The sequence below is a fragment of the Muscardinus avellanarius genome (assembly GCF_963383645.1).
Source record: "Muscardinus avellanarius genome assembly, chromosome: 3".
NCBI lineage: Eukaryota > Metazoa > Chordata > Mammalia > Rodentia > Gliridae > Muscardinus > Muscardinus avellanarius.
In genome coordinates this window covers 104,117,499-104,135,866 of record NC_137788.1, presented here as the reverse complement: position 1 = coordinate 104,135,866, position 18,368 = coordinate 104,117,499, and the positions used below count along the sequence as shown (strand labels likewise).

Below are 18,368 nucleotides of genomic sequence, written 5' to 3'. Positions count from 1 at the left end.
TTACAACCAAACGCCCTGTGGCGCCAGAATCTCCAGCCCAGCTACCGGGAGGCAGTTCTGCTGGCTCAGGCCCTCAGGGGAGGGAGAGCCAGGCACTTCACTCTGATGGTCTCCCCTGCCCTTCTGTCCGCAGGGCTCTATGTGTTGGTCGGAGCCGGCGCCCTGATGATGGCTGTGGGGTTCTTTGGGTGCTGCGGAGCCATGCGGGAGTCGCAGTGTGTGCTCGGATCAGTAAGTGGGGACCCGGGGGTGGGGGTGGGGGGTAGAGGACCTGGTCTGAAGGGAGTCAGGAGGCCTGGCCTGCAGCTGGATTCAAAGAGGCTAAGTAAATTGAAAAGATATTAAATTAATGAACTTAGTATTCTCTCTCCTTTACAGTTTTTTACCTGCCTACTGGTGATATTTGCTGCTGAAGTAACCACTGGAGTATTTGCTTTTATAGGCAAGGGTGTAGTAAGTAAAAGTTACATTTCTTTTTATGATGGTTAAAGTGTGCTCTTCACGGCATAAGATACGAGAATATCAATACCCATGATATTGTTAAGAAATTAGATAGCCCCCAACGTAGTATCAGCAGAGCTTTTTAACCTAGAAGCAGTACACAAAACTGAGCATATGTGTGTATGAGCATGGGTAACTGTGCAAGCTTATACTTGTACACATTTTTCTAGGGAGATAGTTCATAGCTTCCATTTGATTTACAAACTAGTCTATGATTTTTTAAAAGAATCTCTAGTTTAAGATTATCCCTAATTCAAAATGAGGCAAGGGTATAAACGAGAAAGAGTGGTAGAGAAAAAAGACACATGGTCAAACTGTCCATTGTCACATTGTCATTTATCTTTAAGGCTGGGCCCATACAAGGCCACTGCATCCTCCAGGAGTAAAGCCTGACCTGCTGTGTGCTGCTGATGCCAGCTTAGATTTAGTGCCCAAATCTAGGTGTCGAGAATAGGTCATCAGGCAGCCTCGCAGAAGAAGTAGCCTTTTAGAAGAAAAAACACACTGTGAGATGAAGAGGGATAAAAAGAAAAGAAAGAAGAAAGGTACCCTATATGTGCTATATTTCAGATTTACTGATAACTCATATACCTTCAATACTGTGTTTATGACTATACTATGTTTCTTTTAGACTAAAATATGACAAACATATAAAATATTATTTCCCATGGAATTTTTCTAAAGTACCCGGTTATAGCCATAGTTTGGTTTAAACTCAACTCCATGCAGAAGTAGATCTAGATCTTAAGACTTTTGAGATTTTAGTGGATTTGGGGTTACACACTTTTATACATTTTCTACACTGTTTTAGAGAATAAAGTATTCCTTGGTGATGAGCATCTGCTAAACCATGTTATGAAAAAACTGAGTCATTTTAACCATGGCGTGCCATGACTGCAATAGGTCCTCACCCTGCCGTGTATCAGAATCTCCTGGGTGGGTCCCAGGAATCTGGGATCCAGTTGATGCTGGAGTGCTATCAGGTTTGGAAACCTCCACTCTAAGAAGTCTTTGTAGTCTATGGAAACTGTTCTTGGATAGTCTATCCTTCCATCCTCAAAAGCATCTTAAAAACTCTAGAATCTACATTTTGTTCCATATGTGCAAAATCATCTTAAAATAAACATATGGAAAGGCATCCTTTTTAGGGGTATGGAAGAAGGGGATTTTCTTAATGAAAAAAGAACATTTGAAACTTCCCACTCCGTGATCTCGGTTTTCGTGGTATTCTTTCAGGCTATTCGACATGTACAGACCATGTATGAAGAGGCTTATAGTGACTACCTGAAAGACAGGGGGAAGGGAAATGGGACTCTCATCACCTTCCACTCGGCAGTGAGTAACTTTGCTTCTTCTTTGACATCACATATTGTAAAGATCACGTATGAGCAGGTTATCTCTAATCACCTGGATCAAAAATAAATCTAAGAGAGGCAGGCAGCAGCCTATTTTTGCCCTTATGAGAGCCACGGTTTGCATTCTATAAAGAACCCTAGAAGACAAAAAGAGAGTCAGACTGTGTGCCCACAGAGACAAAGAAGTGTAACAAAAACACAGAGAAACAACCCAAATAAATGTCAAGTTCTCTCAAAGGGCAGCATTGTGCTGTAACAGAAGTAAACATTGGCTTTTGAGCCAGGAAAGCTCATTTCAGCTGCAGCTCTGCTACGAAACAGCTCTATGACCTGGAGCAAGTTACTTGGCCTCCCCAGTACCCACTTGTAAAATGGAGAGTCACAGGAGATGGCTGTACTCCCTCTGGAACCCTCTGTGGGACCGCTCTATTAGTGGAGTTCCCAGAACTACATAGTTAATCAAGGGAGGCTTGTCAAGGACATGGGCCAAGCCAGAGTTGTTCTGATTTTTAAACACTGATGTGAAAACGTAGCTATGAACTCGTGAGCCAAGTATTGGATGCCTTTGATTACGGAACCAGCCCTATGGCAGGTCACCTGTTTGCCAGCCAGTCTTCAAGTCTGGCCTTTCAGCCCCTGGGGTTTACTGTGGCCACTTCTCTCCCTCCAAGACAGCCCCCAGCCCTCCCCAAAGTTCATTAAACTTGATCCCCCTCATCGGGTTATAAGATTCCCCTTCTGAAAGAAGGAGTCCAAAGGCCTAGCTCCTCTCTAAAGGCAGCAGCGTCCACACAGACGCTGTCAATTAGCTTTTTGCCTTGAGTCACCTCCTATCATAAAACAGACAGCTGTAGGGAAGTCATTTTCTTGGTGTGCTAGCATAACTATGTGATTCTTCATTCTCTTTCCAGAAATAGCAGATTGAGTTGTAGAGATGAGAGCTGCTTTGCTGCCTTGGCATTGCCAATTCTTAGCAGCCATGCCCGGACTCATAGAGGCTGCTGCTTCTCTCTCCCTTTCATGTCCTAAAGTGCTTTTTTTTTTTTCCTCTTCAGTTTCAGTGCTGTGGAAAAGAAAGCTCTGAACAGGTGCAACCCACATGCCCAAAGGAGCTTCTAGGCCACAAGGTGAGCTTCTACCAGCCCCCATCCCACCCTGTAGTGTGAGGTGGAGCCAGGCAGGCTCACGTCCTACTTCGAGGGATTCTAGGAGATTCTCTTCCCGTGGGTTCTGGACCTCACTTTATTTAATGTAGAACAATGTTGGCACAGTCTCCTAATACCCTGGGCAATGATGGCAGATTGACTTGTCAGTTATGAGGCCACATACTGGGTCAGAGGAGTTTGCCCCAAGAATGTTGCCCCACACTTCTCCAAGGTAGTCATAGCATGGATAAATGCATTGTTTATTAAGTATTATGCCAGGTATTGTGCCACTCTAAGATGAAAAAGACATGATTCTTGCCTCCGTGGCCGGTGTGAGAAGTCTGTATAGGACACCAAGGACACAGAGCAGGGTTAGGAACGCTTCACATAGAAGGGGATCCTTGGGCTTAGTTTTGACAAAAGCAGGTCATTCCAACCCCAGAAAGCAAGAGGAGCCAGAGGCATGGTGGTGAGGAACTCCAGGACCACAGGAGAACAGGGAGCCCAGAGGGATCAGCAAGAGATATTCTGAGAGAGGTGGGCAAAGGCACAAATTCATACTTGGAGGTTTGAAGAAGCCATCACTTTTAGCAGAACATGAAACTGAATCAGTTTTGCATTGTGCAGAGAGTACTCGGGTAGCTGTGTTGAGGGTAGTATAGAAAGTTGGAAACTAATGAAGGGAGACTACTCCAGTGGCACCTGTGGTCATACTGAAAGAGAAGATGAGGGGTCAAAGCAAGTCACAAACAGTAGGGAAGGAGAAGAAGTGAGATATTCCAGAGATGTTCAGGAGTCAGCAGGATTGGGCTGAGTTAAGGCTACAGTACCACCACCTGGGCCCCAAGCTTCCTGATGTGTCAGGAAGAATTTCAAAGGATGATTAGGAGTTCAGTAAGCAAGAAAACCAAAGAGAATGGGTATTCCAGGCAGAGGAGGTAGGATAAAGGCGTGGCGACAGGAGAAGGTAGTTGGGTTCTGTTAAGTGCAAGCACGGAGGAGAGGCTGAAAGCCCCAGGTGTCTTCCTGGGGCAGATAAGTTCCTCCTAGCCTTCATGATGCAGCTCAGTAGAATCTGGGGTAGGACTTGTATTTGGTCAAGTTGGCTCTGGGAGCAATGTGGAGGACTGGTGGAAAATGAGTAGCCTAGACCTGACAAGACCAGATGGGAAACCTTCTCTTTATCAGCCAAGAGATGTTATCTGGGACAAGCTGGACTGAGCAACAGCACTTAAGAGGAGAAGGTAAAATCTGTAAGACTAATGGCCAGTGAGACATCAGAGAAGAGGGGAAAGCTCCCGGGTTTGTGGCTCTTCCACCTGTATAGTTGATCAACACGTTTATTGTGTTGACAAATAGAGGAGAAGGAACCAATTATGGGGAAAAATGAAACCAGTGTTTAATATGGTGACTTTTGAGGTGCCAGAGGAACTTCCAAGTGGAAATATCCAACTGGCAGTTGGAAAATCTAGTTTGTGATTCTGGAGAGAGGTTGGGGTATCTGACATATAGAATCTTAAAGTTATAGGTAACGAGCCGGGCATGGTGGCGCACACTTGTGATCCCAGCATTCAGGAGGCTGAGACCGGAGGTTCGCGGTTCACGGACAGCCTCAGCTACTTAGTGAGGTCCTCTGCAACTCAGTGAGACCCGGTTTCAAAATAAAGAATATTAAAAAAAAAAATAGGGCAGGGGGTGTAGCTTGGAAGTCGAATCCCCCTGGGTTCCATCCCCAGACCCGCAAAAAAAAAAAAAAAAAAAAAGTTATAGGTAATGCAGTTGATCCATGAGATTTGGTAGAAATGAAGAAGGATAGAACCCTAGGGAACAAGAACACTTAAAGCTGGACAGAAAAGAAGTGGTCAAAGAAGGAAACAGGGAGGGGTGGCCAGATACAAGTGAGAAGATGCCCGGGAGGAGCTGGGGTCGGCACCAGGGTCAGGTGCTGCCATCGTGGTCAGTTCAGCACGATTGGCTACCACCTCATGCCGGCACTGTGGATACAAGATGCGTAAGGAAGGCTCCATACTAACAAGGAGAAGTGAGCACAGAGATGGGCACAGTGCAGCAGTGCAGGTACGCACAGGCTTGTGATTTGTTGAATTTTTGTGGTGTTATAAAAGCAGCGGGGAGGGCACTGAGGAGAAGCCGGAAGTTGGGGGACCCGGCAAAGGCTGACTAGATGTAATGATGTCTGAGCCAACACTTCAAGACTGAGAAGTGTTTATGTAATTAAAGAAGGGAAGGAGGTTTCTTTGCCTGCCTGCAAAGGAAATAGTGTAAACCATGGCACAGAGGCAGAAAATGTAATGGTTTTTTGAGAACTAAAAGCCCAAGAAGGTCCACTAAGGTAACTATGGAAAAGCCAACAAGATTTGGCATTTAAGGTAAACAGTGACTTGGTTGGTATGAGGACAGAGGCCAGGCTGCAGGAAATGAAACAGGAAGAGAAGGTGTGCTTGCAAGTAGTTTGGCTTTGGGCTAAGGATATGAGAAAAGTGGTCATAAAAGATAAAATCCAAATTACCATTCAACACATTAAAAGCACAGGCAGTTAAAAGTAATCTTGAAAATTAATAGCAAATTTAAATGAAGAGTTGCCATTGTTTAGCCTGTGAAATTGACCAAGTTTCCCACCCTCTTTAATAGCAACATACAGTTTGGACAACAATTATGCAAAAAAATTTATTTTTTGGTGCTAAGAATTGAACCCAGGGAGTTAAACTCCCAGCCCTATTTTATTTTTTTATTTTGAAACACAGTCTAAATTCCAGAAGGCCTTACCAAGTTGTTGAGTCTAGCTATGAACCTGTGATCCTCCTATCTTAACTTCCCAAGTACTGGGATTACAAGCGTGTGTGCCACCACACCCAGTTGAAAAGAACATTTTTAGAAAAATTGGTACAATAGTCTTAAAGGACAGTACAATTATGTAAGACTAGAGTGTTAAGTATGTTCATGCCCTTTGATTCAGAAATTCCACTTCTCAGAATTTATTCTAAGAAAAAGGAATGAGAAATGTGAACAAAAAATTTTGTGTGGTAGTATTCAGTACAGTGTTATTTGTAAGAACAAAATATTGGATTGTTCCTTAATATATGACAGTACGGAATTATTATGTACATGCAATTATGTAACAAGTATGTACATAAGTAAATTATGATATACTTTCATATGATAAAATGTCTTACAGCAAATAATAATCAGGGTTTCAAGGAATTTTTAGTGAAATAAGACATTTTTGAATTTTTAGCATTAAGTTAGAAAAACCAAACAGTTAAATGCAAAGAATTAACTATGTATGGGGGTGTGTTTGTATATGTAAGAATCACCAACAATGTTACTTATTATTTTGGTGGGAGTACAGATGTTTTTTATTTTCATTTTTTTAACATCCATTTTCCAGATCTCAATAACCTTTGTAACTAAGTAAAGCCCATACATGTCTCATTAGTTTGTTTTTCTCAAGAAGATGCTAACTATGAAGGAAGGGAGGGACCATTGGCAGCTAGAGGAGGGCCTTGTTTTTAGATTGAAAAACTTGAGCATGGTGTTAGGTGGTGAGTGGAAATGTCATTGGCGGGGGAGAGGCTGATTGATTGTACAGGAGAGAAGGAGACACAGGCTCCCTGAAGAGAAGAGAGGGAAGGAGCCCCAGAGGCATAGGAGGGGTGAACTTTCAGCAGAGCAGGGCACCTCCTCGGTGCTGGTGAGAGGAAAAGAAGTCAGGGCGGCGCTGCCGTGTCCCCTTTCCGTGTTTGCTATATGCGACTGTCCTGGCGCTGAAAGAAGGAAGCATCAAAGAGTGTAGTGAAGGGGAGGGAGGGTGGAAGAAGTGCCTAGGTTGACTCCCATTTTCTACAGGATGTGAGAGAACCACTGTCTACACTGGTGTCTCTAGGCTTTTATCAGAATGTGTTATAATATTTTGTGAATCTGTGCCTTTCTCTAAGCTGAGATTCCTGAGAGCAGAAGAAATCATTTCTTATTATCTCCGCATCCACCAACCCAGTGCCTGATGCAGAGTAGATAATCAGAAAATGCTTGTTGACTCAGTAAAGCATGAAAGGAAACATAAGGACATGGGGAGGGCTCCGGTACCTTGCGTGGTTATCAGGGGAAGCTGACCAGTGACAAGTGAAAGAACCTGAGGAGCTCAAGGCTGCAGCTGAGCTGAGATCAGACCTCTACTTCAGAGGACTCCACAGAGAAGCTTGTGGAGCCAGTAAAACTAGTAATGAGTAGGACCATCTATTCTGCTCCCTGTCCAATTTTCCCTTGTCCATGACGGTCCTGTGGACCCACGCTGCTCCACAGGTCTCTTAGGGGTTCAGGATAGGGACCAATAGCCCAGCCCAGCTGCCACAGGAGAGAATCGTCCTCTTAACTCCCAAGATCTGGCCTTCCTGTGTCAGGACTTTACTGTACTTAATTTAAACCTACACAGACTTGTTAGTCTCTTAGTAAGCAATGCCGATCTCGCAACATAAATTGGATCACATACATAGAAACTGTAAATGGCAATATGAAGACAAAGGATTGTTATTTTAGGAATATTAATTTATTTCTTCTTTGCTGAAAGTAAGAGCCCTCAAATTTTAAAATGCCTCAGATAGATCCTAGAGAAATAGCTTCCTCTGGCCATTTGTCAGGCCACTGAAGCAGCCTCTGGCCTACATAGCAAAAGCCACCAAAAGGAGAGGATTGCATTTCCCCAAACTCCATTTTCGCTTTCAGGTTGCTGGGATGATGTTACCCAGGAGGACTGGTTTGTTTATACATGAGCAAAGGCTGACATAGATTAACTCTCACAGAATGGTCTGTGGAGAAGGAAAGGACTGGGTCAGCAGGATGATTCACACATACACTCAGTTTGTATTCCTTTTCTTCCCCAAACAGAATTGCATTGATGAAATTGAGACCATAATCAGTGTAAAGCTCCAGCTCATCGGAATTGTCGGGATTGGAATCGCAGGCCTCACGGTGAGGAAGATTCGGAACTTACCCTTTTTTGCCCTCTAAGAAGCCTTGAGCTGCTTTGCATCTGATTTCTCTTCAAGTGTGAGATGGCAGTACCAAAAGAGAGAATTCTCACTAGGTTTGGTGGTGCACTCCTGTAATCCAGTACCTGGGAGGCTGACACAGGAAGGTCACAGGTTCAAGGCCAGCCTCAGCAATTTAGAGGCCCTCAGTAACTCAGTGAGACCCTGTTTCAGAATAAAATAGGGCTGCGAGGGTAGTTCAGAGATAGAATGTCCCTGTCAGTGCTCAGCATTCACACTTGTGTAAGTGCACACACACAGACAATTCTCATTAAAGACAAAGATATTTGTGTACACTACATATTTTAAGAACAAAGCTAATTAAATATATCAATATGTAGCCCTTTAAAATATGGTACTGCTGGGCGTGGTGGCGCACACTTGTAATCCCTGCGCTTGGGAGGCTGAAACAGGAGGATCACACAGGTTCAAAGCCAGCCTCAGCTACTGAGTGAGGCTCTCAGCTACTTAGTGAGACCCTGTTTCCAAATAAAATATAAAATGGATCTGGGAGTATAGCCTGGAGGTAGAAAGCCTCTGGGTTCCACTCCCAGTACCACCAAAAAATAAAATAAAATAAAATAAAATAAAATAAAATAAAATAAAATATGGTACAAACCTCAGTGCTGACCTAATTCTGACCTTGAGTTTATCATTGCAATAATTTCTCACTTTAAGGCCACCAATATTAACCTAGGTACATGACTTTCAATTCAAGATAACACAATACCCAGCTAATCTCTCTCACCTGCTATTTGAAGCGGCAGCATAGTATAGAAATCTATAATAAGCCAAGCACTGACATCATATAACCTGGATTCAGCTCCTGGTCTCACTACTTACAAACCTTGGGATTGCAGGAAAACTTTATAGTTTCTCGATGCTTTAATTTCCTTATCTGTAAAATGGATTTTTTTGTGTGATACTGGGAATTGAATCTGGGGCCTCACGCATGCTTAGCAAGCACTCTACCACTGAGCTACATCCCTAGCCCTTTTTATTTTTTTTATTTTGAGATGAAGTCTCCCTAAGTTGCTCAGCCTGGCCTTAAACTTGCAATCTTCCTATCTCAGTTTCCAAAGTAGCTGGGATTACAGATATGTGCCAAAGTGTCTGACTAAAAATGAGGATTTTTGTTTGTTTGTTTGTTTTTCTTTTGGTGGTACTGGGGTTCTTGGAAGCCCTTTTACCTCCGGGCTACACTCCCAGACCTATTTTATATTTTTTTATTTGGAAACAGGGTCTCTTAAGCCCTGTCTCCGCCTCCAAAGCGTGGGGATTACAAGCGTGCGCCACCACGCCCGGCCAAAATGAGGATTTTTAACATACCAAATTCACAAGATTGTTGTGACAATTAAATGGGACATTAAATGTAAAGTATCATTACAAATTATTGAATATAAAGTGTCTGGAACATGTAGCACTCACTAAATGCAGCTCTCTACATAATTTGAGTGTTTCAAACCCAGAATCAAGGCAAAGCATATGAGAAAGCATAATGCTTCTGGGTGCCCACAGCACCTCTGAAGTACAAAGGAAGATGTACAGGAAGAACTGGCAGCCACAGACAGAATGGCTAGAGTGGCAAGAGACACTTGCACTGGCGGGCTATCAGGCCCGTACAATTGAGAGTTTTGTGTGCCCTTCTGAGAGGTTGGGCTTCATTCTTAAGAAGAGAGGAAGCCGGGCATGGTGGCACATGCTTATAATCTCAGTAGTTGGGAGGCTGAGACAGGAGGGTTGCAAGTTCACAGCCAACCTCAGCTACTTAGGCCCTCCACAACTCAGTGAGACCTTGTTTCAAAATAAAGAATAAAACATAGGGCTGGTAAAAACATAAATTAAAACATAGCTCAGAGGTAGAATGCCCTTGGGCATTCCCAGTACCACAAAAAAGAAGAAGAAGGAGAAGGAGAAGGAGGAGAGAGCCTTTAAGGGTTAAAACAGCCTGTGGCACACCATGGGGAATGGGTTGGAAAAGCAAGATTGGAGTTGGGAAGGCCAGTAGGAGACGATTTCCACTGTCCAGAGGCGGGTGGTAATAACTAGATAGCACTTCCTCACTAGCCCTCTGCGTCAAAGGGTTCATGGCCCTCTCTAAAAGGCAGGGCTGTGAGAATGGTAAGGAGATCCACGAGTCCGTAGTTTCCAGGAATACACAGCACTTTCCCCTGTCTCTGCTCACACAGCACAGAGGGGTGGGGCAGTGATTGAAAATACTATGGTGAGAACCTCCAAATCCAGGGACATCTCCCAGGCCCTCTCACCTATCCTGATTGCAGGCTGGTTGCACTTCTACAGCTCCTCAAGGACAATCCTAAGAAGTTTGCAAACATTCTCATAATGGAGGTATCAAACAGACTCTCCTAATAATTCTCTGACTTCAGCAAACAAGCAGCCTGGAAGAAGTCACGACTGACTCATGACTGCAGCAGTCTCTTCAGAGATTGAAGAAGTCTCTTTCTAAGGGGTTCCCTTCAAAACACAACCAGAATGAGATAAGGGTTGAATCCAACCTCGCAACCATGGTGTTAGTCAGCTTTCCTATACTAGGACAGAATACTTGGGATGAACAACTAAAAAAGAGGAAAGGTTTTTAATTCATGGTTTCAGAGGTCTTGGTCCATGGTCCCCGGGGCTGAGGTGAGGCAGAGCAGCTTGTGGAGAACAAGGCTTCCCACTTCATGGCGCCCAGGAAGCAAAGATTGAAAAGAAGGGCTAAGGCCCCAATACCCTCTTCAAGGGCACACCCCAGGGCCGTACTTGCCTCCCCTAGGCCAGACTTCCTCAAGGTTCCGCCACTTCCCAATATGCCATCAGCTGGGGACCACCTTGAACACACTAACCCTGGGGGACATTTAAGAGCAAACTGGAACATGGTAAAGAGGGAGTGGCCTTGTTCAGCTGTCCTGAACCAGCTCCTGTAGACTTCCTTCTCCAGTTCTTTTCTGAGATTGACTTTACAGCACAATCAGTTAATCAAATGTCCATTAGGTGTCTCCCCCACCACACACTGGGACTGGGTTCTGTCAGCCAGGAGTGTAGAATCCCGTTGCCGGCTATGCCCTTCCTACAGTCTGCTGTTTGAAGGCCAGAATGTCTGATTTGGCCTGTTGCATTTAGCATTTGCAGTCTGGTTTAAGATGAGATTGAGGGGAGAATCAGAAAATTATGGTGCTAGTTTTTAAAAACAAACATTGACAGTTGTTTATAAAAAGGTACCTACAGACAGGGCTCCACAAACTCTGCAAAATCTGGGAAATGACTGAAACCAACACAGATTTGTCAGCATTTTTTTCTTTAAACCAGGAAAGTGGATGTTGATTTGGCCCAAGTTTTTGGCTTCTCTTTGGAAAACTATCCAAGAGAGCAGGCTTGTAATCTCAATACTGAGAAAGGAGGATCACAGGTTCACCACAAAATAAGAAGGAAGGAAGGAAGGAAGGAAGCTATCCAAGAGGTAGAAGTTGTAAATGTCCTAGTTCAAGTACCTTAGTTTATGCTTTGATAAAACTATTAACTACCGAAGCACTTAGAAATGGACAGACATGAAGAGAGGCCCTACTTTTTGTGGGCCTGGGGATGGAACCCAGGGGCACTCTACCTCTGAGCTACACACCCAGCCCGATTTTTTATTCTTTATTTTGAAGCAAGGTCTCACTGAGTAGCTGAGGCTGTCCAAGAACCACGATCCGCTGGTCTCAGCCTCCCAAATGCTGTGATTACAAGTGTGTGCCACCACGCCTGGCGAGATACCCCATTTTTTAGTATGTGGTCACTACCGTAAGAATCTAAAGCTTTTTTGACAATACAAAACTAATTGGACCATAAGTATATTTAAACAAAAATAATGAATATGCAAAAGGCATCTAGGAAATGTACAATAAAACCAGTAATGTACCAATCTTTAACAACTATTGAGAACTGTTCTACAAGCCAGAAACAGAGCCAATATAGTTAGTTCGTTAGTTCGTTAGTTACTGGTGTGTGCTACCAGGCCCAGCGAAAGGAAGGAGCAGCTTCTTTTTATTCTTTTTTTCTTCTTCTTCTTTTCTTTGTTGGTGGTACTGGGGATTAAAACCAGGAACACTCTGCCATTGATCTGTAATACTCAACTCTTTTTATTTATTTTGAGACAGAATCTTGTTAAGTTACCCAGGCTGGCCTCAAATCTGTAATCCTCCTCCCTCAGCCTCGCGAGTGACTGAGATTACATACAGGTGTGCACCGCTGTGCCAGGAAATCCTTTTTCTTTTTTTTTTTTTTTTTTTTGGTGGTACTGGGGTTCCTGGAAGCCCTTCTACCTCCGGGCTACACTCCCAGACCTACTTTTACATTTTTGTTTGGAAGCAGGGTCTCCTAAGCCAGCGCGCGCGGCTGGCTTCGAACCTGTGCGATCCTCCTGTCTCTGCCTCCCAAGCGCGGGGATTACAAGCGTGCGCCACCACGCCTGGCAAGGAAATCCTTTTTCTTAAAACAGAGCCTTGGCCGGGCATGGTGGCGCACGCTTGTAATCCCCGCGCTTGGGAGGCAGAGACAGGAGGATCGCGCAGGTTCGAAGCCAGCCGCGTGCGCTAGCTTAGAGGACCCTGTTTTCAAATAAAAATGTAAAACTAGGTCTGGGAGTGTAGCCCGGAGGTAGAAGGGCTTTCAGGAACCCCAGTACCACAAAAAAAAAAAAAAAAAAACAGAGCCTTGCTATTTGTTAACAATAATACCATAGCAACACGTTTTAAGCAGGGTTAATAGGGAAGTCTTTACCTAGTAGCCATTCTTAAGGAACGTATAAAAACACTACTTATAACCAGCATTTTGTACTTATTAACTTGACTTAGACACCTAGGCAGGTGTGCCGACCTTTCTGTCCAATGGGAGCCACTGGAGAGCCGCTAATGAGCTGTCCTTTGTCCTTCTGTTTCAGATCTTTGGCATGATATTCAGCATGGTCCTCTGCTGTGCGATACGAAACTCGCGAGATGTAATTTGAAGCTACTTCATTATGAAAACTGCAGTCTAGAGCTTTCATGCTAAATGTCCCGAGAGCTGTCTGTCAGCTCATTTTTAATATTCAGAGGACATTAGGATCTAAAAGAATTTGCTGACATTTGTATATTTGCACATGTGTGTGTGACTGGCTGAGAACAGATTCTCCCCTTGAGTGAGTGCCCGTGTATATTGACTGAGCACATATTCCCATGTGATCTGTGTGTTTCTGGTACATGCATTACGGTAGTGGGGTCTGTTTGATGGGAATTCCTAGTTCTTGTTATATAAGAGAAACAACTTACTTAGCTACCAGAAAAAGATCAAAAAGGCTTTGAGAAACTTTTAAAAAAAAAAAACCTGTCTATTCAGGAAATATGATAATGGACTAGTTTCTTAGACCTAAGCCACAAAAAGTAGCTGCATACAGAGAATTCAGGGATTTCTAGTTAATTGAAGCAATAAGCTACAGCATGGAGAAATCATGGTGCAGTGTTAAAATAGACTGTGTCTGAGTCTAAGGGTATCCTGGGATTTTTTTTTATATACATGCTTTCCCCAGAATACAGTAAACCACAGTTTTAGAACTAAACACATCTGTAAAACTAAATATAGCATGGAAAATCTAATTTGAATAAGTCATGCTTTCCTAGTATTTAAAAAAATTTTAAAAAACCTCCTTCTGGAAAGAGTAGTCACACAGACAATCATGTGCCCTATAAAAGTGAGTGTTTTTAAAACTAAAAAAAAAAAAACCTTTTAACTATTTAAGGAAATATTTTTGTTCTTATACAAAGACATGTAAGTATCGCTTTATCCGTCTCCTTTCCTCACTCTGCTCTGGCCTGCTGCAACCCTCACATCCTCAAAAGGGCTTCTATCTCAAAATTCTAACGTGTTTCTCCAAATGTAAGGACAGAAAGACTAAAGCAAGAAGTCCAGCAGTTGCAAACTGTGGGGAAGAGAATGTTTACTGGCACTGTATCTTTGAAATACCTCATAACTTGAGTTTACATATTTTCCCAGTTTTTTGTATTTTTTAATTTATCCACCTAGAGAATTCTTCATAGATTGAGAACTATCGTTTGCACCGCTTAAAATAAATAAAAACAAATTGTTGCATAATTCAGGTATTTTCTTCTGAGCATCCTTGGCCAAACTAAAATAAGCAAAATAACCCATCTTGTGTACCCACAATAGAGACATGTTAAGGAAACAAAGCTACACATACACACTACAAATATATTCTTTCTATGCAAGTCCCCTATAAAAATAAAATGTTCAGGTTTTTTTTTCTTAATTTTTTAAAATTTTAAGTAGGTAAAACCAAATTTAGGACCTAAGTTGGGTCCCAATAATACTTATGCTTATAAACGTCAAGTAATATTTGTCAGTAATTTCTAACAGTTTCTTACATTTTAGGTTTTAAAATTACATTTTAAAAGGCCACACAAAAGTGAAAGTGTGGGGGACTCTGGAAATCCCCGGTGAGCTTCTATACATGTAAGAACACAAGACTTCAGATGTTCACTAGAGAAACTGTCATGTTCCCAAGAAACTTTGACAAAACATTTAGCTGAAAACGCATAACTGCTTGTAATCATCTCTCTGCCATTGAGTACCAACATTTCTCTTTCAGCCATACTTGCCACTGCAACCAACTATGGAGGAAACTTTTCTAGAAAAAAGTCAGATTGGACGAAGCTAAAAACTTAAACATGGCTCCATTACTGCATTTAAAGCTAAAGGAAGTATTTCAAGAGAATCACTTCATGGAATAGACATTTGTTCCCCAATAGTTCACAAATGTAACCTTTTAAGCAAAGAGCAGTCTCTTTCTCTTAGAAACTTTAGTTCATCCACCTGCCTAAAAAGAGGAAACAGGCCCAAATATATACTCAGGTTCCTCCAGCTCAGAATTATCTTAGATTCTACAAAAGTGAGTTTCATTCCATATCTAAATTAACAACCTTAAAGAAGACTACAGTACTTAAAAGTGGAAGAGTAGAAATAAATTTTTTAATATTTTTAAATTTTTTAAAATAGGAGACTAGAGATCTGTTTTATATATGACTAGTGTGCCTCTTTAGGGGGGTTAAGGTTTCCAAATTATGTGCCATAAGTAAAATTAGAGATTTCCACCACTGAGAGAGGGTAGATTTGAGGGGTTTATATGCATTCGCATGTACACACACAGTTTCATGTATGTGTGTGTATGTACATGTGTATACATATATACATATATATCTGTGTGTAGATATATAGAGCTATATATATAGTTATATAATCCCTATATATCTTGAATCTATATCTTGAGTACATATCTTTTGAGTATATATATATATATATATACATATATAATTTGGATATATGTACGTATGTATGTGTGCATATATATATGCATGTATTTATAAATTTTCAGTTATTTCTGTTTACCTGAACTAATTTGAGATCAAACACAACCATTTTCTTAAATCTTTGGTGCCAAGGCACTAAACTAAAACTTCTTAATGATAAAATATTTTATTTCAAATTAAATTTTCTATGTACTGGAATTGCTTGTTTGATTTATCTTGAAATCCAGGTATATTGTTCTATATACCTTCACACAATTTATCTAAATGTCTGACTACCCATCAACCCAAACAATACAGTAGAATATGAAACATACTGGTGATCTTTCTATGATAACATTAGGAGCTGGACTTAAATACCCCAAGGACTTTCACTGCATATGGTTGTAGTTCAACTAATACTATTTCACCAAAATTGTACCTCTTTTATCCAGAACAACTTCTCTGTTATATTTGGCTCAGTCTGCAAAACTGCACAGTGACCAGTGTCGGATGTGATCCTCCACGCAGTTGAGGGCAGCGGTTGCTCTCTTTTCTCTTTCTCTGTGGACCCTGCAGATAGGTGTGGCTGGGTGAGAGCGAGGCTGTGGGAACACGGCCCTGGTCGGGATAGCAGTTCTGAAGAGCCACCTCCTGTCAGAGGTAAAGGTGGTCTCCATGACCCTGAGGAACCACCGGGCCTTCAGTAGGTACACCACACCCCAGGTCCCCTGGTTTACACCCCCTCCACAACCATTTTGACCACCAGCTCCTCAAAGTCAACGATCCCATTTCCCTGCCACCAGTGGGAAAGCACTGATGGCCCCTTGGAGCTAGGTTATTGGCGCTATTTTAATTTGAGTTCATCAAGATCAAATTTGTGTTAATGTATAAAAAAGGATAAAAGTTGTTTACTTTCTTCCCACATGATTCTTCATTTTTACTATAAAATATACCTTTAAGTTATGATATATAGGTATCCTTTTAATACAGAATCTTACACGTTTTTTATATTCTTACTATAACAGCAAAGACTAAATGCATGCCAGGAACCCTTTGTTCTTCTGGCTTTCTCCTAGAAACAGGAAAAACGTGAGAATAAATACAGTATGTTCTCTAGGCCACAGAAACATAATCTACGCTAATTTCATAAAGTGCTTAGCTAATGTGCTAAAAACCCTCCACAGTTTTGGTATTTGGGGATTTTTTTTTAGGGGGAAGGGATCCCCCTGTATAATTTTAAATCATATTAAATAGAAATTTAAATCAAAATAAATAACCAATATAAAATGCTTTGTTTACCTGGCAATTAGTGAATATTGGCTATTATTATAATTTTTTATGGTACTAGGGATTGAACCCAGTGGTATTCTACCTCTGAGCTACACCCCTGCCTTATTTTATTTTTTATTTTGAAACAATATCTCACTAAGTTGAAGCGTACCTCACTAAATTGCTGAGGCTGGCCACCAACCTGCAATCCTCTTGTCTCAGCCTCCCAAGTACTGGGATTACAAGTATGTACCATCATTCCCATCTGATTATTATTACAATTATTAAATTTAAACTCTAATAAGGAGAGTTTTATTAGTTGTAAATCAAAGAGTTTTCTAAAAATCATGCAAAACCCAAGATACTACTGTATGACACCAATTATCAAAAGTATCAAGAAAACCCTGAAACACAGTGTGAAAGCATTCAAGGAGGGCATGTCATGAGCTAATGTTTTAGGGGCCTTACTATTATTTATTTGTGTGGTACCAGGGATGGAACCCAGGGTCATTGTACCTTCAAGCTACACCCCAACCCTATTTTTTAGTCTTTTTATTTTTGAGATGGGGTCTCACTGAGTTGTGAAGAGCCTCGATAAGTAGCTGAGGTTGTCAGCAAACCACGATCCTCCTGTCTTCTTCTCCCTAATGCTGGGATTACAAGCATGCACCACCACACCCAACCTTAAGGGGCCCTATTAAACTGCACTTTAAGAAGTCTTTTCTTAGTCCTGAGTTAATAGGGAAATTTTTAACAGTGAATTTCAAAATCAAACTTGAATCATTCAGCTTCAATGTAAGAAATGATTGGATGCCAAGGACTAGAGCCATAGGATTTTTAACTACAAACGTTACCAAAAGGTAAACAGACTTAATAGAAATCAGATGTGAAAGAAGGGAGGAGCCTAGAAATAATTCCAAGGGTTCTGACTTGGCAACTAGAAAATAGTACTGCACAGGAGTAAAGTGGATTGTACTGGCGATGTAAGAAATGAGTCCTGGATATCCAAGAGAAAATATAAACAGGCATTGGATACATGGCCCTGAAGCTCTGCACTAAACCTGTGTTTCAGGAATCTTCCACATAAAAGTGATAGTGCCCACATTTGAACAAGATGAACACATGTCATGATTAAATCCCCAGTGAAAAAAATAAGTTTAAAAAATAATAAGAAATAACAATTCTTTAGTCTCTACCCACTTTTAAATCTTGGGCTAGAGAGTCTCTCTCAGCTGTCTGTCTGTGTTCCTTCTATAGCAGCCACCTAACATATAAATGAAGTCCTAACTAGTTAAGCAGTGGGGAAAGATTCCATTAGTGTCTTGAAAAGCAGCTGTGCTCACCACTATACCAACACCACCCTATGGTTTCTTCTAGTGTGAAGCCATCTTCAGATTACCAAAATGGTTCCTTAGAGCATCCAAGGATGAATTAGTATAAACCCAAGTTTTTATATGATCTACATTTAACAGTGTCCAAATGGACAACAAGATACATACAATTATTATAGCTCTAGCCCTTCTTTCACAAAGTTTAGAATTTTCACCCCTACAGCATCAAGCAAAATCACCAAGAACAAGACAGTCCAGACCTACCTACATTACTATTGCTAGCTAGAGACCGTAGCATAGACTTTGAATCATTTTTGGAGAAGGGTAGAAAAAAAGGCATGAAAAAATGACAGAAGGCTGATTCCATCCTCACTATGATTAATTATAAATGCCATAGCTGTATTAC

General features: G+C 41.6%; 1 protein-coding gene across 3 annotated transcripts in view; it reads left to right on the top strand.

Moving 5' to 3' along the window:
- Positions 1 to 13,030, top strand: part of TSPAN2 (tetraspanin 2) — a gene marked incomplete at both ends in the record, with an annotated part of 40,542 nt that extends 27,512 nt beyond the window's left edge. Inside the window, 6 exons of one of the 3 annotated variants that reach the window (XM_080690865.1) lie at positions 134 to 231; positions 379 to 453; positions 1,738 to 1,836; positions 2,912 to 2,983; positions 7,901 to 7,984; positions 12,965 to 13,030. In XM_080690865.1, the coding sequence (XP_080546991.1) occupies positions 134 to 231; positions 379 to 453; positions 1,738 to 1,836; positions 2,912 to 2,983; positions 7,901 to 7,984; positions 12,965 to 13,030 (494 nt within the window). The remainder of the gene's footprint in view (positions 1 to 133; positions 232 to 378; positions 454 to 1,737; positions 1,837 to 2,911; positions 2,984 to 7,900; positions 7,985 to 12,964) is intronic. The other 2 variants (XM_080690866.1, XM_080690867.1) reach the window with 2 other exon arrangements.
- Positions 13,031 to 18,368: the final 5,338 nt, after the last annotated feature.